This window comes from Aotus nancymaae, unplaced genomic scaffold (assembly GCF_030222135.1).
Source record: "Aotus nancymaae isolate 86718 unplaced genomic scaffold, 86718_ANA_hifiasm-v0.15.2.pri h1tg000014l, whole genome shotgun sequence".
Classification (NCBI taxonomy): domain Eukaryota; kingdom Metazoa; phylum Chordata; class Mammalia; order Primates; family Aotidae; genus Aotus; species Aotus nancymaae.
The window spans coordinates 33,339,336-33,360,387 of record NW_026988425.1 but is presented as its reverse complement, the minus strand read 5'-3'; the positions used below and the strand labels follow the sequence as shown (position 1 = coordinate 33,360,387).

Sequence of the window (21,052 nt, the reverse complement as noted above, 5' to 3'; positions counted from 1 at the left end):
ATGCGGGCCACTGAGTTTGCCTTGGAGGCTCTGTCCCTATGCAAGATTGGGTTGTTAACCTAGACCTCTCCATGAACACATGTGGTTGGCTGGCAGCCAGGGAAAATTCAATATTGGGGCTGAATTCTTCCTGGATGGAGTAAGGAGGTCTGTTTCAGCTCAGAGGTGAAAAATCTTGGCTGGATTAGCCCAGTAAATTCTCAAGATGCCTGGCAAGTGCCCTAGTTTGTAGATTTCTCTCACAGATGTAAGAGCTTGAGCCTCTGAATGAATGGACGCCCCCTCCAGGGTAGCCAGTTCAGGGAAACTGGGGGATACCTTAACTCCTTCCCGGGCTTACTTCCTTCCTCCACTCTCCTGGTTTCCAGTGAATGGAGGTGGGCTAGAAAAGACGGGGTTCTAAAAGCAGAAAAGCTGCCTAGAGATCTGTAGACTCAGAGGGGCCCACAGGCATTTGCTGCAGTCACCTCATTGCAGAGATGAGGGGGCTTGGCTGAGGCCGCAGTAGCCGATTAGCGCAGCCCATTTCCCTTTGTGTGACTTGGCAAAGACAAAAATTGCCTATGAGTTTTTTTTCCAGTGGAAGAGAATCCCAGAGCGGTCCGAGTGGGTGAGGAGTCTTGATAGAGCGATGTTGGGAAAAGTTCAGGAACTTGGAGGAGAACAGCAGGGGTGGGGGCAGCGCTGGGCGCCGAAGGACGGAGGGAGTGGGGCCGCCTCTGCCCCGACTCTGTTCTCTTCGTGTTGCGCCCGTATTTCAGCACTTTGGGGGGCTGTCCTGGGGGCCTCTCATTCGCAGCTTCCTCGAGTGCGGACCAGGGCGGTTCTCCCGGGGCTCCCCTATTTGGCCGGCTCGGTCAGCTCGGCTGGCTGGACCCGGAGCTCGGGGCGGGGCCGGAGGAACGCGGGGGTGGGAGTCCCGGAGGACGATGCACCGAGCGGGTTGCGAGCCCCCGGGGCATGCGGGAGGCGGAGGGGTGGGGACCGGGGTGGGAACCGGAGTGGGCTGCGCCCTCCCGCTCTGGCCCATCCACACCCCGCGGGAAGCGGACACTGTTAGCTGAATCACTCCCCCTTTCAGGAGGAGGGAGGGGAAAAAAGGTGTCTAGCCCCTTTCTGCTGAAAAAAGCACAGGGAGATCGCGGGCAGCTTTGCAGTCGCTGCCTTCTCGCGCCTGGACCATGCACCCCTGCATCTTCCTGCTGGGCCACAGGCGAGCACTTGATTTCTGGAGCTGAGGGCTAAAACTTTTTTGACTTTTCTTCTCCCCAACAACTGAATCATGCCATGTGCCCAGCGGAGCTGGCTTGCAAACCTTTCCATGGTGGCTCAGCTCCTCAACTTTGGGGCCCTTTGCCATGGGAGACAGCCTCAGCCAGGCCCGTTTAGCTTCCCGGACAGGAGGCAAGGTTAGTGGCTTTTCTTTATTTCCTTTTAAAACGGTGGTGGTAAGACATGCAGGAACTTTGCTGCTCCCTTTTCCCTTCCCCCACCCGGCAGAACTGAACTCTGCAAAGCCATTTGGCTGCGTTATAAAAAAAATCTGGGCTGGGAGCTCAGGAACCTAGGCTTTCTCAGAATTCAGTGCTTAAGGTGATGAGTCCCTCATTCTTACAGAAAGGTGAGTACCTCGCTCTCTCTTTTGCAGGGATGACACTGCGGTCTTTGAAAGACCCAAGAGGTAGCTGGTCACTTTTTCTCTTTTGTCTCCTCTTTGAATGCTGTATTGTTTCGATTCCCTATTTTTCAGACTCTGAACATGAAAAATTTTTATTTTTTTAAAGTGCCAACTGGCTACTGGCAGTCACTGCAGTGTTTCTAGTTCGTTTTAAACTTCTGGTCAGGAAAGGGGAAATGAGATTCTGCCCCCCTACTGAGCAGGCTTGGCTGTGTTTTGGTTTCCTGGAAAGATTTAGCGTTGTGTTTTTAAAAGAACAGTCCTTTTGGGGGAAATATACCTCGGGAAGGGCTCACTTTTTTCTGTCCTGTCTCGCTGACCACAGCTGGCTGCTTCTCTTTCTGATTTCTGAACTCGTGTTATTGTAAAAAGCATTGGAAGCGTTCTGGTGGACAACTTGTTGTTTTTATTGTTTTAAGCCTAACACTCAGCAGTTTCTTGGACTTGGACGGGTCAGAGACACCTTCGTGTTTGGTGAGGGGTTCATCGTACCTCTGGGGATAAACAGTCCTAGCAGCAGCAGTGGCCCTCATGGCAATCTGTGTCAGCCCATCTGACCACTGGCAATAGCCTTCCAGGTTGCAGGTACCAGTGTTGCTGTCCCTGCTATACAGATGAGGAAGCTGCAGCTGGGAGAACTTATGAACCCAGCTAATGTGGAACAGGATTTTGAGCCCAGGTAGCCTGACTCTTAGAATCATGCAGCACTGTCCTATAGCAATAATAGGGATATATGTGCGTGCACGCACGCGCGCACACACACACACACACACACACACACACACACACATGCATATGTACACAGAGCACTGGGTTGGCATTCACCCAGTCCTGTGTTTGCTGACTGTGCTGAAGTCTCCGGAACTGTCCTCCGTGGCTTTCTGACATCCCTTTAATTCCCAAGGACACTTGAATGGTAAACATCACCAGCCTATCCTTGTTTAGGATTTCTAAGGAGGGTTTTCTGCCCATGTTGTAAAATTCAAACATTGCTGGAGAATTTATCAGCTGTGGCCTCGAGAAGTATCAGAAGCAAGTCCTTCTCTTTGCTTTACTTGGAAAGCTGGAGCCGGCAAGCACTGGGGTTAGATGTCAATCAGCCAGCACTCACTTGTGTAAACGGTCCAGATACAATCTCCCACTCCCAAGTTTAAAATAGCAGGGCTTGTTGTTCTTTGAAAAACAGTTCCTTTGTGAAAAGTCTCTCTTCTGGGGCAGCACAAACAAAGCCTGCAAGCACTTCCCAGGGCATTGGGAGATGATTTGGTTCAAAGACACACATTCTCCTGGGTTGGTTTTCAGCTCTGTTTGCTCCACATCTTCTTTGTAAGGGAATTCAGCTTGGTGTGAAGCAGACACCACGGGGCCATGGTTTTTGCTCTCTGGAAAGTGAGATATGATTATTTTCTCTAGTCACCTCTATGTAGAGCTATGTGCTGAGAGTATTCAATGCTCAAAAAAACCTATAAAGTGCTCCAAGCTTATTGGTGATATATATTTATTTAGGTTTAAAAATAATTTCAGTTGTTTTTTTTTTTTTTTGAGATAGAGTTGTTCTTTGTCTCCCAGGTGGAGTGCAGTGGCTCCATCTTGGCTCACTGCAACCTCTACCTCTGGGTTTCAAGTGATTCTCCTACCTCAGCCTCCTGAGTAGCTGGGATTATAGAGATGAGCCGCCATGCCCAGCTAATTTTTGTATTTTTAGTAGAGATGGGGTTTCACCACGTGGCCAGGCTGTGTCAAACTCCTGACCTCAGGTGATCTGCCCGCCTCAGCCTCCAAAAGTGCTGGGATTACAGGTGTGAGCCACCACACCAGGCCAGTAATTTCAGTTTTTAAAAGCATTTCACCAACCATAATCAATTCCCTAGTGGATTTACAAATAATTCACATTTAGTGCAAAGGAGAAATTTCTAAGCAGACTTAACATTTAGAATTAAGGGGAGTGGGAAAGAGGGAGGAAGGGATAGATGAGGGCAAACTAGTAGAGAAGGAAATTCTAAGGCTATTTGGGATTAGGATAGCCTGGGTTTTCCCTGCAAATGACCTACCTACAGCCTCACAAATAACCAATCTCCTTAGACTTCCATGTCCACTTTGATAACATTTTTGAATGCACTCAAATCCTGAACATTTAAACTTGCAAATTATTTCAAAGATCTTCTCATTCTTAGTTTTGAAACATTTTCTTTGTTTTTTTTATAGCGATGATGTCTAGCTATGTTGCCCAGACTGATCTTGAACTCCTGGCCTTGAGCGATCCTCTCACTTTGGCCTCCCAAAATGCTGGGATTACAAGAATGAGTCACCATGCCTGGCCGCCATTTTTACTTTTATGCATAAGAATGGGAGGTCTAGGGCATCAGTTAGTGAACATATATGATTGAGCACCTACTAAATTCCCCTTCACCAGGAGGATAAAAGGAATTGCACAGGGTTCCACAGTTGGAGACAGACTCAGACACTAAATAATCTTTTAGGTTCCTTCTAGTTCTAAGAGTTGAGCTAAGTCAGGGAGACTTTTAGTCGGAAGGAGTATAGAGATAAATTCAGTCCTTTCTGGGACTAGAAACATAGAAACAGACTATTTGATTAACTCTGCCCAGTATTCTTTCCAAATCGCTCGGTTGTGATGTAAGAATGTGCTGTGACTTACTCAGGATTTCTTGGTTCACAACCAAGTATCAGAACAATGGGAAATATTAAGCTTGCACACAACATACTCCCTCTTTTCTACAGCCAATCATATCCCCTTAGGTTTGTTTGCCCCTATGCTGTTTACAAAGCGCCAGTCTGTTCTGTGACCTCTTTTGCTCCTGACATCTCTGTGAAATCAACAGGACAGGCACTTTATTCCATATTAGAGATGAACTCTAGTCTTGTGCAAGAAACAGAGGGAACGTTGCAGTGTTTTCACATAAGTGTTTTAATTATTTATGTATTCTATTTGCCAAAAGAAATTCTGCAAGGAGGAAATGATTTCAGCTATTAATATAAGAAGAGAGTCCACAGATTTGATATTTTGTGTTGGTTATAATAAGCTATATAGTTAGTGGATTAGTTATAATAGAGTTGGTGAGCAAATCCATCCTTCTGTGGCATACTTCACAATTTTGAGGAGACCAACACAGTTCTTCACAACATTTCAACAACCTTTCAACACGTGTAAATTTCTGTAATAAAAATAGTGTTGCAAGGTTACTGTTATCTTACATGGAAGATAACTATGAAAATAAACCTCTATTTCAGGAATTTCATAACTTTTTTTTAGAAATGCATGTTAGACATTCAATTCTCTCTAAGATAGAAATAAATATAAAGAATAAATACAGTTAATGTTTGCTTTGGAAGCACATATGCTAACATTGGAGCAATACAGAGATTAGCGTGGCCCCTGTTCAAGGATGACATGCAAATCTGTGAAGCGTTCCATTAAAAAGCATCTACCTCCTAGGCTGGGAGTCAGGCTCCAATATATTAATATATTTAATAGATTTAAAATCGTACTTGACAAATAACATTCATTAGCTAAACACTACCATTGTTGGTTTTAAGGGTAGAAACTCGGCTACTAGGGAGGTAGATGTTATTATTATTATGCCCTCTGTATAGATGAGGTAGCTGAGCTTGGTCACCAACAGAAACCACGCTTTGTGAGTGACTTCCGATTTCCATCCACATCTGTGGGCTGCCATGGCTTAGCTGCCTACTATGCAATCAGATTAGGAGGGAAAACTGATCTTATTCCCCATTAGTTTGCCTGAAAAAGAGGCAATTACTATGTCCATTGATTGCTAAGCAAATTGAGGTGTAAAGAGGTGAAGCACTTCTTGTCTGGTCAGATCACTGTCCCTAGGAGCAGTGTTATTAGCTCTAACCTTGCTGTGCTCTCTGCCAAGAGCACTTGCTTTTCTTTATTTACTAATCGAGTGTGGTGGTTAGAGCATGGTTTTGAAATAGGAGGCACAGCGTTTCAATCCAAGGAATGTTGTATAATGTGGCATAGTGACTTCCTACACTCAAGTTTCCTTACCTATGAAATGGGGATAACAACTGAATCTCTGTCACAGGGCTGTTGTGAGTATTGAATGAGGGAAGACTTATGGTACCTGACTCATAATAAGTGCTCATGAAACACTATAATTATTATCATCATGTTATTCTACAGCCAATTTAGATTGGCTCTCTTAAAAATCTATTAGATCAAAAGCAGCTGGGTCAAAATTTATAAATTTGTTTGCTCTTTTATTTTTTGAGCAATAGGTGCTAGGGCTTTGACAAGCTTTAGTCTCATTTTATACTTTCAAGAATCACGTTTAAATCTGTGAGATGTATCTTCAGAAGTGGTTTCTATAAGGGATATTTTAAGTTGGGAAGTGTATGGAAAAATATGTTTTCTGGATACATTGCCATAACTCCTCGTTTAAGTTTGCTTCCTCCGCACTCTTCTCATTGCAGTTCTTCTTTTTTTTTTTTTTTTGAGACGGAGTTTCCCTCTTGTTACCCAGGCTGGAGTGCAATGGTATGATCTTGGCTCACCGCAACCTCCGCCTCCTGGGTTCAGGCAATTCTCCTGCCTCAGCCTCCCGAGTAGCTGGGACTACAGGAGAACGCCACCATGCCCAGCTAATTTTTGCATTTTTAGTAGAGACGAGGTTTCACCATGTTGACCAGGATGGTCTCGATCTATTGACCTCGTGATCCACCCGCCTCGGCCTTCCAAAGTTGTGGAATTATAGGCGTGAGCCACCGCGCCCAGCCCCCATTGCAGTTCTTCTAACTCAGATCTGGGATTATTGCTTCTATCCACTGGATGGCCTGGATGGCAGAATACTAGCCTGCCATTTAAAGCTGCTTCCACCCTGGCCTGCTTTTTCTTTCTCACACCCTTACCCCCGATAACACTCCTGTGGATCTGTCACTCCAAACTCATTTAGCTTTCCTATTGCCTGAGAAGACCTTGAGCTCTGCTCTAGCCGTTCCTTCCCTATGCCCAGTGGTCTCAGTCAAGGGATGCCTCTTCCAAGGTGAATTCTTCCCTTGGGATGCAGCCAGCTGTAATGGGCACAGCCAGCAGGGCGTCAGGAGCGACCAGTGTCAGACTGCCTTGTGTCATGGGGCACTGGCATGCCTTACTTACCTTGTCTACTGGGTATTTTATATAGTTATCTTACAAGCCAGCGCAGCACTCTCTCATTCAATCCTTCTCACCTATTTATCTTTAATTGGGAAAAGCAACACAGGAACTACAAATTTCAAGAGGAAAAACCACACCCCAAATCTCATCATCATAAACATTTTCACTCTTACCCATTATTTCAAAGGCTTTGTTCATATGCATATATATTAATATATCTCACAGTTGCAATTATAGAAGAGATCATGCTTCTGCAAAATTACCACAATTATTTTGATATATCAACTTACATAAAAATTTAGAGTAATTTTTTAATAATGTAAGATTGAGAATCATACTTGTTAGTTTGTTTCATGACAACCTAAATTTTATTATAGTAGTTTTCTGGGTATAACAAATAAGATACTTTCAACTCTTTTCAGAGTTGTTCAATAGGTTATATGCTCATTTGACTTGGAAGAGTGTAATATTTTATTCAGAATTCATTTTTTAAAATGTGGTTGCTTTTCATTTGTGCTCCCCTTAAATCAATCAGTCTGGCTTTTTGAAAAAGTAATCTGCTAGAAAAGATGCTTATTTTTCTGTTTTGACGAACATGCAGAGACTTGCATGTGTAACAGGGTATTAAAATGGGACTCTTACTTTGTCTCAGCTTCTGCCAAATTCTTAAGTCTGAGAAGAAAAAAAAAGAATAATAATATTTCACACATATTTAAAGAGAAATTTCAGACTGTGTGTGGGATGTGCAGGGTGATGGTGTGATGCTAATTCCTTCACTCTCCTAGTATGCTTGAGAGGAGAGGTTTAAAGGCCTGTGGAGAGATTTCAGAGACAGAATTTCTTCGGGAGAGATGAGAGTGCCAGGGCATTCATTCCCCCTACTGTGCCCCAACTCAAGACACGTGAAGGGATGGTTAGAGGTCTCAGAGAGCTTGGTGTGGTCTTGGGGAGCATGACCACTAACATTTTAGCCTTAAAATACTGATAGGCAAAAGACTGGCTGGAATGAAATTTAGTGACAGGACTGACCAAGAGCATGGCCAGGAGTGGCCTGATTTTCATGACGTGGGGTGGGGGTGGAGGGAAGGTCAGGGATGTGGTTCCTCTTGTGAGCCAGATTTGGACCTCATGGGAGGCAACCAGATGTGGATCATCTTGAAAAGATGCCAAGGAAGATGCCCTGCAGGGGTAACATGGTTTCAGTAAAGAGGTAGAAGATGGGAAAGCAGCAGGTGGCCAGTTGGAGGAGGAATTGCTCACATTGAAGAACCTGAAGGGGGCAGAGGTCTCCTAATGCCTATGGAGCTTCTCTTAATAGAAGAGGTCAGTCAGCATGTGGACACTGGCTGCATACAGGGCACCATTGCTAGATGACACCATTGCTAGACCCAACTGAATAAGATATTTTCTGCCCCTAACTGCCTTCCCTGTTCGAGCCCTGGAAGAGCCAGAGGCATCACTGTGAGAAGCAGAGGAGAAGAGCAGCCAGAGAGAAATACTACAGGAGCTGACTACATCCACCTCCCCACCCACAGTTTCTCTCTTTGGTAGGTCTAGACTTGGAAGGTCCTCCAATACTAAACTGGTGCAGACATTTCTTAGGGAGTAAGTGGGCAGGAGAGAGGACTGAGTCAGTTATACACCTCAGTTCATGGCACACTAGTATCAGGAATTTGTGAAAAAGCTTTTTTTATTATATATATTTATGCATTTTTGTTTCCACTCCCTGCTCCCCTTCTTCCCCATGGAAAACCATTTTAATGGGTTCCATATGTATTTCTTGTTCTTGTGTGTTCTGGAAAACGTTGTATTATTGTTTCAGTGTGTGCACATTTTCCATGAATGTAAATAGCTCTGCATTAGCCTGTTTTATTTATTGATTTTCATGGAGCATTGCTGTTAAGATTTGCCCATGTTCCCGTGTGGTCTGTTGTGCCTAGCTGCTGCACTTAGAAGTAATGCGTCTGGACTTTTTACACCTAAAAATGGAGACCATTTGTTAGTACCTGAGAGTGGAAATTCTGTGTTCTGCCCCATATTTCATCCAAGGCAGAGAAGAATGATTCCACCTTGGAATCATTTTGTAGGTAGTTGTCTGGAAAAAAAAAAGCTCTTTTATAATTGTATTTCATTAAGTCCAGTTATTTTAATTAACCAGCTACAGTAGTGTTTACTGATATATCAACATATAAGAACTGAGCACCTGTGATGTACAAGAATCTGACCTTCAAAGGATTTGGTGATAAATGATAAAAGGCAATATAAAATGAAGCCATTCTGGGAGGTACAGAAAGTAAGGGCATGAGGGTTCAGGGAAAGGAGAGAGAAGTTTAGCCAGGGACACTAGGAGAATGAAGAGGGAGGATTTGAGTGGAGATGTGAATGCTTAAACAGGATTTTGATAGAATGCAAAAGACATTCTGGTTGGGGAAGCTACATGAGCAAGATAAAGCAAGTTACAAAGTGCAAAATTACAACTGAGAGGTGACAAGTATAAGGTTTTTTTTTTTAGCAAAAGTTTAGTTTATCTTAGTAAATGGTTAATGGTTTTCTTTAAGAAGTCTGTAATCCAAAGTGATGATAAATTCCCTGCTAGGTAGATTCTTTGTTATTCTCAAAGAACTAAATAAGGAGCTAGTGGTAGAGAGACAAATTTGAGTAGGTCCAAATGTGTATGTGTTCTTGTGTTGGATCAAGCGTTCCTGTCTTGCATTTTTAAAGTGGCAGTTTTTATATTTTGAGCCAATGCCTCAGATCCTGATATATCCCCTTATCGTATGCATTTTGTAAACATTTTTTTTAAAACCCTCTTCTTTCACATATTCTTTGTTACATTATGGAACACTCTTATGCTCTAATTGGTGTGAGCATGTATATGATGAGTTTGCCATGTTTTTCTGTTGTTTTCCCTCTAATCCGACCTAACAGGAAGCTCCTGGTGTTGAAGTGCCTTGTAATCAACAGTGAAGTTCTGTGATTTGTCTTACTGAACTCTAGACTTGAAAGATTCTTTTTTTTTTTTTTTTTTTTTTTTTTGAGACAGAGTTTCGCTCTTGTTGCCCAGGCTGGAGTGCAATGGTGCGATCTCGGCTCACCGCAACCTCCGCCTCCTGGGTTCAGGCAATTCTCCTGCCTCAGCCTCCTGAGTAGCTGGGATTACAGGCACGCGCCACCGTGCCCAGCTAATTTTTTGTATTATTTAATAGAGACGGGGTTTCACCATGTTGACCGGGATGGTCTCGATCTCTTGACCTCGTGATCCACCCGCCTCAGCCTCCCAAAGTGCTGGGGAAAGATTCTTGTTCCTCATTCAGAGGTTGCTCCTTTTCCAACTGTATGCCTTACAGATTAATTCCTATCTTAATTTGTCTCTGATAAAACACCTGATATGTCACTGAGGAGGGGCACTAGGTAAATCTGAGTTGTTCTGGGAATTTAATGTTAACAGTATTTGTATGATGAACGGGATTGCTAAACTTCAAGTCAACAGTGGGATTTTGTAATTAAAAAGCTAGCATCTAAGTTCCAAACGAAAGTGGGTTTGCCTTACTACCGATCTCTCTCACTGTTCTTCCATTTCTCCTTTTCTTTCAGAGCATTTTATCAAGAGCCTGCCAGAATACCACGTGGTGGGCCCAGTTCGAGTAGACGCCAGTGGGCATTTTCTGTCCTATGGCTTGCACCATCTCATCACGAGCAGCAGGAGGAAGAGAGATTTGGATGACTCAGAGGACTGGGTGTACTACAAAATTTCTCATGAGGAGAAGGACCTATTTTTTAATTTGACAGTCAATCGAAGATTTCTTTCCAATAGCTACATCATGGAGAAAAGATATGGGAACCTCTCCAATGTTAAGATGATGGCTTCCTCCGCCCCCCTCTGCCATCTCAGTGGCACGGTTCTGCAGCAGGGCACCAGAGTTGGGATGGCAGCTCTCAGTGCCTGCCATGGACTGGTGAGTGTGGGCACTGGCCTTTCCTTCCTCTGCCCCGGCCCCTAGAGCCTCAGCTGGTAGACCTACTACCAACAGATTCATAGATGCACTGACATATGGGAGTTAAGCCCCTGTGATGTGATGATCCTAGCCTCCAGAGGGGTTGGTGAGAAAGTGTTTAATAAATAAAGGAGATCAACTTGAGAGGTACAAAGAGTAAGGGCACTGAGGGTTCAGAGGAGGCAGGCAGAACTCCAACCAGGAACATCAGGACGGGGTTGGAGGGGGAAGAAAAGGAAAAATTTGAGTATGGTCTTCAGCCTCTGAGGCAGCCCTGAGGGTATTGTTGACTGACTGGCTGGGCAGCATATTTTGAATGAGCAGAACTTAGATTTGGACTGAGTGAGAATGTTACGAATAATGACGGTGATAGCAGCTGCTGTGATGGAATAGTTGACTCTGTGTGCTTCATAATCAGACTACATGAGGAAACCTTGGGCGGTCAGTTGATCCCTTTGTGCCTCTGTTTTCTCATCTGTAAAATGGAGATAATAATAGTACCTGCCTCATGGAGCAAGGTTTGGCAAACTATGAACCATAGGCCAAATCTGGCCTGCCTCTTGTTTTTATAAATAAAGTTTTATTGAAAGGCAGATACACTATGTGTTTACAGATTGTCTACGGCTGTTTTCGACCTGCAACAACAGAGCAGAGTAGTCGGGGTAGGTACTGTATGGCTGAGGAACCGTACAATATTTGCTATCTAGTCTTTCAGAAAAAGTTTGCTGACACTGTTAATAGGGTATTGTGAAGAGTGTTTAATAAATAGTAAATAATGAATATTGGCTGCTGTTACTGTATTTTATTATTTGAATATGCCAGACACTGGAATATGTGGTTTACTGTGTGGTTCATGTACATTGTCCTCTTTGCCTTGTTTTAGCAGATGAGGCAGCTTGGAGACGTTGAATAAATTCACTGTGCAAGTTACCTTGGGTTCAGGTCTTTCTACTATTATACGCTGTATCTCAAAATGCAGAAACAGTGACAGCCCCACCAACAACTGCAGGGCAGACAATGCTCAGGAATTCTGCTGAGGTTTTTTGAGGTGTGTGTTTAGGGAGTGAGTGACCACAGGGGAAGGGATCCCAGAGTCCTGAAGGTGGTTATGGAGGAGTCCATGTTTCGGCCTTGGCACCTGTGCCAGGGCTGGTTTGTTAAACAAACCTTCTAGTGGCATTGGCATTCCTACAAAAGACACTTGTTCCAAATTTTCCCATTGTTACTGCCATTTTGCTAAGAAGTTCTGTACTTCGTAATTTAGGGCTCTGTTTATCTTGTATCTGTAGAGTTTGGCTTTGCTAGAATACTGTGAGAAAATTCATATAAAACATTATACAGCAGTTTAAGTTTTCCAAAGAACCTCTGGGAATGAATTGCATTTTACAATAAATAGAACATCTTGCTTTGCCTCTTTCTGTAAATTTGGATTTTCATATTAGGTATTTATCATTTCCTCCTAATTAGATCATAGCATAAAATCAAGAATGGTGAATGGTTTTCTATTTTCCTCTTCCTCTTATCTCCGGGCTTTACAAGGGGCTTCGTTGAGCTGCAGAACATTTCCCAGCTGTCAACCTCTAGGCTTGTTGTGGACTCACATCATATCCCCGCTTTGCAATCTTGGCTCTCATTTCTGTGAGACAACTTTGGAAGCATCATGGCACCTGATCCTTTATGGCCAGAACTGAAGAAAGAGCCCTTGATGATGAAACATTATCATGCTCATTAAGCATGGGCACCTTTCCATGAGATGGAGCAGTATGGTCTGCAGACTTGCAGAATCAACATCACATTTAATGGGAGCTCATAACAAAGACAAACCCATGGGCTCCACTTCAGACCTAGTGCATTAGAATCTCTGGGGATGGGCAAATATCTCTCTGTGTGTGTTTAGCTGCTTTATTGAGATATAATTCACATACGTACAGTTAACCCACTTAAAGTTTACAGCTCAATGACTTTAAATATATTCAGAATGTGCAACCATCATCATAAATTTTAGAATATTTTCATTAGCCCACAAAGTAAACCTATATCCCTTAGCAGTTACATACCCATTTTCCCATTCCTCCAGTCCTAGGGAACCATTAATCCACATTCAGTCTATAGATTCGCCTGTCTGAAGCCTTTGTTTTAATAAGCTCTCCAGGAGATTCTGATGCCCACTGAAGTTTGAGAAGCCCTGGACTAGAGTAGTCATTCTTAACCCTTGCTCAACATTAAGCTTAACTGGCTAGCTTTAAAAATGGACCCATGTCCCAACCCCACAGCCTAGATGTTCTGATTTAATTGGTCTGAGAGTAGATTCCAGACGTCAGCATTTTGTAAAGCTCCCCAGGAGATTCTAAAGTGCAGTCGATGTTGCCAACCACTGGCTTAGCATAAGTGAGCGTTAACAGGTGGTATTTGGTCAATATTACTCTAAAGTAGCAGATCTCCCCAGGTGATTCTAATGAGCAACCAGGGGTGCAACCACTGCTCTAAATTGCTCCCTACTTTCATCTTGTGCTTTCTAAGAAAAATTGCATATTGTTTAGCATTATCCCAGGCTTGGGAAGAATACTAGGACCCTTTCAATTTCAAATGGCCCCAAGGAACAAGAGTACTATCATATAGGCATTTTCAGATTCAGATATCAGATTCATACAAAGTTCAGGAGCACAAAGTCGTAGTTAAGATGATGGAAAATTTTCACATCCAAATCAGTGAATGATTTTTCTAGAAGAAACACTCCACTGGCAGGATTACCTTGGAAATTTTTACATATAATTGGATGTTTAATGGATGGTTATTTTAAAAAAGCACCAAAGCCAAATGAGTTTCTTTCCTTTCTGTGTTCGCACTACTTGACTGGATTCAAGTTCATTTGCTTGTGTGCCAAAATTTGCCAGTGTCCACCTAGAGTGGTCCTAGTTGAAAGGGTAGTGGTTGGACTATGTCTGACTTCTGACCACGTGTCTAGGGTCTGACGTCTAGTGTATTTGTTCTCTCTTTCACCCAGAGCTGACCCTACATTCAAATTCACAGGATGGCAGGCCTAGGATCTGCTGGTTCTAATCACTTCTCCACTTTTAGGGGCAGAAGTAGTACTTGAGAAGTCTTTCTTAGGAAGGAAACACTTTTATGTGGACCAAGACATTGGCCTGTTATTTCTTGGGTGCAAGCCTGGCTTTCTTTGTTTTGGATGTGGTCATTTGAATAAGATGTTGGAGGCTGTGTTCTCTTGGAGTTGTCTATGATTTGAATTTAACAGTTTAGTTGATTTGCTCCATTCTCAGCTTTTTGATGGAGGAACTGTGTTCTTTAATCAGACTCTGAATTTATCCTCAGGGATGAGAATCTCAGTGGGGGTGGTTTTGGTTTTGCTGTTGCCAGGGGCACTACAGGATTGGTTCCAAGTGAATTTGTTGTTAGTATTTCAGTTTAGATTTCTGCACTGGAAGGATAGTGCAAAATGTGAGACTCTACCCTCATGCGTAAGATAGGATTGGGGTTCTGATTTTTCATGGGGCATTCGACTTCTGCCAAGCACCTATCCTCTGGACTGTGTACCTGGATCATTGAAGTAATAGTTTTAATTTCTGTTTACAACACATTATTTAATTCCTGTTCATAGCATTTCTTAGCTCAGGCTTTACTAAAGTGAGTACAGTTCTTGGCTTGTCAAAAACTCTAGCCCTAATTCTGGTCCCTGCTGGGAAATTAAATTCTAATTCTTTTTATTTATTTATTATTTATTTTAATTTTTCCAAGACCCCCGCTGTGGTGGGCCCGACGGCCAGGGCAGGCCGACCAGCCCTCCACATGGCTGGCGTAAATTCTAATTCTTAAGCTGAATAACTGGTCATGGATCTCTCAAGAGCCATCCAGCTTTAACTTCCATCCACTCTCCAGCCTTAAGTTTCCCTTTGGGTGCATTGAGATTTTCATTCTTGTTTTAAACTCAAATACGGATTAAACTTTTGAGAGAGGCATTTATTAGTTATTTTTATGTTAAACTTTTTGTTTTGAAATGTTGTAGATTCATATAAAGTTGTAAGAACTAATTCAAAGAGGTTTTAGTATGTACCTTCTACCCAGTTTCCTCTGATGGCAACATCTTACAAAATTATCGTACAATATCACAGCTAGGATTTTAACATTGATATAGTCAAGATGACACACATATTTATCACAAGAATCCCTCATGTCATCCTTTTATAGCTATACCCATTTTTTCCTGCTGCTATCACCAAATATTTATATTTTACATTTAAGTCCATAACCCATTTTGAGTTAATTTTTGTGTGAAGTATGAGACTTAGAGGCTCTCCTTCCTCCCCTCCTCCCTCCTTGTCTCTCTTTCTTCCTTTTTTGCTTTGTTGGTTGGATGTCTGTTTGTTCTAGCACCGTTTGTTGAAAGGCTGTTTTTCTTTCATTAAATTGCTTTTGCATTTTTTGTAAAAAATTAGCTGGATGTATTTTTGTGAGTCATTTCTGAGTCTTAGGTTCTGTTTCCTCAATAGCACACAGTCTTTATAACTGTAGCTATATAATTAGTCTTGAAATCAGGTAGACTGATTCCTTCCATTTTAGTCTACTTTTTCAAAATTGTTTTAGTAATTCTAGTTTCTCTGTCCTTCCATATAAATTTTATAATAATCTTGTCTACAAAATCTTGCTGGGGTATTGATAGGAATTGTATTAAATCTGTACATTAGTTTGGGAAGAATTGACGTCTTTGCTATGTCAAGTCTTGCAATCCATGAACATGGTATGTATCTTGATTTATTTAGATCTTCTTTGATTTTTTCCATCAGTGTTGTGTAGTTTTCAAAATCCTAGCTCTATATGTGTTTTGTTAGATTTATACCTAAATGTCTCATTTTCTAAGTCCTTATAATTTTAATTTTAGTATTCATGTGCTTATTGCTTGCTAGTATATAAACATATAATTAATTTTTGTATGTTTACTCTGTATCCTGTGAATTTCCTAAACTCTCTTATTAGCTCTAAGATGGTTTTATTAGAAGATTCCTTGGGATTTTTTATGTATACAATAATGTCATTTGCCAGTGGGGCAGTTTTATTTATTTATTTTTCATCATATGCATTTTAATTTTCTTTTCTTGCTTTATTGCATTGGCTAGAATTTTGGGCAGTATATTGAATAAGAATGGGGAGAGCAACATCTCTTGCTTTGTTCCCGATCTTAGGGAAAAGGCATACAGACTTTTATCATTGGGTATAATATTAACTATCTGTTTTGCTTTGTTTTGTTTTTGTAGATGATTTCTATCAAGTCAAGGAAGTTTTCTGAGAGCTTTTTTCTTAATATATGTATGGGTATTGAATTTTGTCAAATGCTTTTTCTGCGTCGATTGATATGATCATGTGCTTTTCTTCTTTAGTCTATTACTGTGATGGACTACATTGATTTATTTTTTTAAGTCTTTATTTTTTAAGAGCAGTATTAGAAATAGGAATGCTTTTACACTGTTGGTGGGAGTATAAACTAGTTCAACCATTGTGGAAGACGGTGTGGTGATTCCTCAAGGATCTAGAACCAGAAATAACATTTGACCCAGCAATTCCATTACTGGGTATATACTGAAAGGATTATAAATCATTCTATTATACAGACGCATGCACATGTATGTTCATTGTGTCACTGTTTGCAATAGCAAAGACCTGGAACAACCCAAATGCCCATCATTGATAGACTGGGTAAAGAAAATGTGGCACATATACACCATGGAATACTATGTAGCCATAAAAAAGGATGAGTTCATGTCCTTTTCAGGGACATAGATGAATCTGGAAACCATCATTCTCAGCAAACTGACACAAGAACAGAAAACCAAACACTGCATGTTCTTACACATAGATGGGTGTTGAACAATGAGAACACATGGACTAAGGGAGGAGACCATCACATTCTGGGCTCTGCTGGGGGGTTGGGGACTAGGGGAGGAATAGCATGGGATGGGGAGATTGGGGAGGGATAACATTGGGAGAAATACCTAATGTAGGTGACAGAGGGATGGAGGCAGCAAACCACCATGGCATGTGTATATGTATGTAACAATTCTGCAAGATCTGCACATGTCCAGAACTTAAAGTATTATCTATCTATCTATCTATCCATCTCTCTCTCTCTCTCTCTCTCTCTATATATATATGCAGTATTAGATTTAGATTTATATCAAAATTGAGAAGGTGGTAAAGGAGATATCTCATAAATCTCCCTGCCCCCACATATACATGGCTTCTCCCATTATCAACATCCCCCACCAGAGTAGTACATTTGTTACAATTGATGATCCTATGTTGACACATCATTATCACCTAAAGTTTATTGTTTACATTAGAGTTCACTCTTGGTGTTGTACATTGTATAAGTTTGGACCAATTTATAATGACATATATCTGCCATTATATTCTTATATACAGTATTTTCATTGCCCTGAAAATGTTCTGTGCTCCACTTTATTCATTTTTCCACTCTCCTACTTCTGGAAACCATGGATCTTTTTAGTTTCACATTTTCTAGAATGTCATATAGTTGTAAGCATACAATATGTAGCCTTTTCAGATTGGCCTTTTTCACTTTGTAATGTGCATTTAAGTTTCCCTTGTTTTTGTTTTTTTTTTTTTTTTTTTTTTTTGAGACGGAGTCTTGCTCTGTTGCCAGTTTGGAGTGCAGTGGCACAACCTCGACTCACTGCAACCTTCAATCCCTGGTTCAAGTGATTCTCCTGCTTCAGCCTCCTGAGTAGCTGGGATTACAGGCATGCAGCACGGCACCCAGCTAATTTTTGTATTTTTAGTAGAGACGGGGTTTCACCATGTAGGCCAGTGAGGTCTAGGTCTTCTGACCCTGTGATCTGCCCGCCTCAGCCTCCAAAAGTGTTGGAATTACAGGTGTGAGCCACCATACCTGGCCCCCTTTTTTTTTATGCCTGATAGCTCATTTCTTTTTAGTGCTGAATAATATTTTATTATCTGGATTTACAGTTTATGTATCCATTCACCTACTGAAAGACATTTTTGTTGCTTTTAAGTTTTGGCAGTTATGATAAAGCTGCTATAAACATCCTTGTGCAGGTTTCTGTGTGGACAAGAGTTTTCAAACTCATTTAGGCAAATACCAAAATGTGTTACTGCTGAATTATAGGGTAAGAGTATGTTTAGTGTTGTAAGAAGCAGCTGAATTGTCTTCCAAAGTGGCTGCACTATTTTGCATTCTCACCAGCAATGAAGTGGTTCCTATTGCTCCATATCTTTTTCAGCATTTGGTATTGTCAGTGTTCTGGATTTTGACCATTTTGATAAATGTGTGGTAGTATCTCTTTTTGTTTTAATTTGTATTTTCTTCATCATGGAAATGCATATGATGTGGAGTGTCATGATATGCTTGTCATCTGCATATCTTCTTTAGTGAGGTTCTTGTTATGGTCTTTGTTCTGTTTTTTAATCAGGTTGTTAATTTTCTTATTGTTGAGTATTGAGAATTCTTTGTATATTTTGACAGCAGTTGATTTATCCGATGTCTTTTGCAAATATTTTCTCCCAGTATATGACTTGTCTTTTCATTCTTTAGTGCCTTTCACAGAGCAGACATTTTTAAGTTTAATAAAGTCCAGCTTATCAATTATTTCTTTTATGGGTAGTGCCTTTGATGTTATATCTAAAGAGTCATTGACAAAAACAAGGTTGTCTAGATTATATATATATATAGATGGATAGAAAGTTTTATAGTTTTATGTTCTACACTTAAGCTATCATCCATTTTCAGTTAATTTTCTTGACAAATGTAAGATTTATTTAGTTAGTTTTCCCAAAGAGTGTCTAGATTATTTTTGCATGTGAATGTTTATTTGTTCAGCACCATTTGTTGAAAAGTCTGTCTTTCACTACATTGCCTTTGCTCCTTTGTCAAAGATAAGTTGATTATATTTATATTGATCTATTTATGGTCTCTCTATTCCACTTGATTATCTATTTTTCTCTTCTTTCATTAATAGCACGTGGTCTTGATTATTATACCTTTAATGTTAAACTTGAAGTTGGATAGTGTCAGTTCTCCTCTTCTCTTTCCATATTGTATTGGCTATTCTGTGTGTTTTGCCTCTCCATATAAATTTTAGAATGATTTTGTAGATATCCATAAAGTAAATCACTAGGATTTTGGTTGGAATTGCATTGAGTCTATACATTAAGTTGGAAAGAAATAACATTTTGATAATATCCAGTCTTCCTATCCATGAACATGGAATATCTGTTCATTTATTTCTTTTTTATTTTCTTTATCAGAATTTTGTATTTTTTCTCATATAGATCTTGTACATATTTTGTTAGATGTATACCTAAATATTTAATTTTAAATACTTCTTGTTTATTGCTGGTATGTAAGAAAACAATTCACTTTATTAACCTTGTGTCATGCAAGGCTAGATACAATCACTTGCTATAATTATAATTGTTTGTTAGTTTCAGGAGTTCTTTTAAAAAAAATCTGTGAACAAAGACAACATTATTTCTTCCTTTGCAATTAGTATATCTTTTATTTCCTTTTCTTGTTTTATTGTATTACCTAGAACTTTCAATATGATGTCAAAAAGGAGTGGTGAGAGAGGATATCTTTGCCTTACTCTTGATCTTATTGGGAAAGCTTCTAGTTTCTCATAAGTATGAAGAAATATTTTTTATTAAATTGAAGAAGTTTATCTCTATTTCTATTTCACTGAGATATTTTATCATAAATGGGTGTTGGATTTTTTTCAAGTGTTTTTTTCTCCATCTATTTGTATGATCATGTAATTTTTTTCTTTAGCCTATCAATGTCATTGATTACATTAATCAATTTTTGAATGTTGAACTAGCCTTGAATATATGTGATAACTCCTGTTTGATTATGTCATATTGTATATCCTGCCTGAAATGTTTCTGGGTTCATTTTAGCCATGGCTAAAAGTGGAGTGGCTGGGACACAAGGAGCAGAAAAAATGTCTTCTTATACATATTTGAGTTCAATTTACTAATATTTTGTTGAGGGGTTTTGCATCTACATTTATCAGATAAATTGGTCTGTAGTTTTTGTTCTTGCAGTTACTTTGGTTTTGTTGTTAGGGTGATGCTGACCTCATGGAATAAGGAAGAATTCCCTCTGCTTTTATCTTCTGGGAGATATTTCAGGGAATTGACATAATTTCTTCTTTAAATGTTTGATAGAGTTTACCAGTGAACCCATCAGGGTCTGATGCTTTTTCTTTTGGAGAGTTATTAATTATTGATTTAATTTTTAAAATAGATACAGACCCATTTACATTGCCTATTTTTTATTGTCTGAATTTTGAAAGATTGTGTCATTCAAGGAATCATTTCATCTAGGTTACCAAATGTTGGGGCATATAGTTGTTCATAATATTCCTTTATTCTTTATTCTATAATATTTCTCACATAATGAACATGTGAGAAATGTTCATTCCCACATTGGTATAAAGAACTACCTGAGAGTGGGTAATATTTAATGTCCATGAAATCTGTAGTGACGTCCCATCTTTCATTTCCGATATTAGTAATTTGTATACTTTATTTTTTTTCTTAGCCTAGTTCAAGGCTTGCTGATTTTATTGATCTTTTAAAATAATCAGCTTTTGGTGTTACTGTTTTTTTCTATTTTCAATTTCATTTATTTCCGATCTAACTTTTACTATTTATTTTCTTCTTGTTGAATTTAATTTGCTCTTTTCTTTCCAAGTTACCTAAGGTGGGATTGGCTCATTTTTCAAATATTGAAACAGCCTTGTATCTCTGGAATTAATCCCCCTTGCTCATGGTGTACAATTCTTTTTATATATTACTAAATTCTATTTGTTAATATTTTTAAAAATGACTTTGACATGTATATTTATGAAGGATATTCTTTTGTAGTTTTCCTTTCTTTTCAGTACTGTTTGTGTCTGATTTTGGTATCAGGGTAATATTAACTTTATAAAATGAGTTGGATAGTGTTTTCTTAAATTCTGTTTTCTGGAAGAGATTGCATAGAATCTATATTAGTTATCTTTAAATATTTGGTAGAATTTGTATTAAAGTTATCTAGGCTTGGAGACTTCTTTTTTGAGAGTTTTTAAAAAATTATGAATTTTATGTTCTTAATCATTATAGGGCTACTAAAACATTCTGTTTCATTTTGGTTGAGTGCTTTGTGTTTACTGAGAAATTCGTTTATTTTATCTAAGCTGTTAAATTTAT

At 40.0% G+C, this 21,052-nt stretch overlaps 1 protein-coding gene and 1 pseudogene across 2 annotated transcripts in view; both read left to right on the top strand.

Annotated features, from left to right (window-relative positions):
* Positions 1–1,104: 1,104 nt before the first annotated feature.
* The window catches only part of ADAMTS12 (ADAM metallopeptidase with thrombospondin type 1 motif 12), a 367,261-nt gene continuing 347,313 nt past the window's right edge, over positions 1,105–21,052 (top strand). Inside the window, exons 1-2 of one of the 2 annotated variants that reach the window (XM_021671873.2) lie at positions 1,105–1,409; positions 10,410–10,771. In XM_021671873.2, the coding sequence (XP_021527548.2) occupies positions 1,283–1,409; positions 10,410–10,771 (489 nt within the window). In that variant the 5' untranslated portion in view covers positions 1,105–1,282. Of the gene's footprint in view, positions 1,410–1,563; positions 1,622–10,409; positions 10,772–21,052 lie in introns of those variants that run through there. The other variant, XM_064375917.1, reaches the window with a different exon arrangement.
* On the top strand, positions 5,018–5,117 carry LOC135274982 (U6 spliceosomal RNA; annotated as a pseudogene).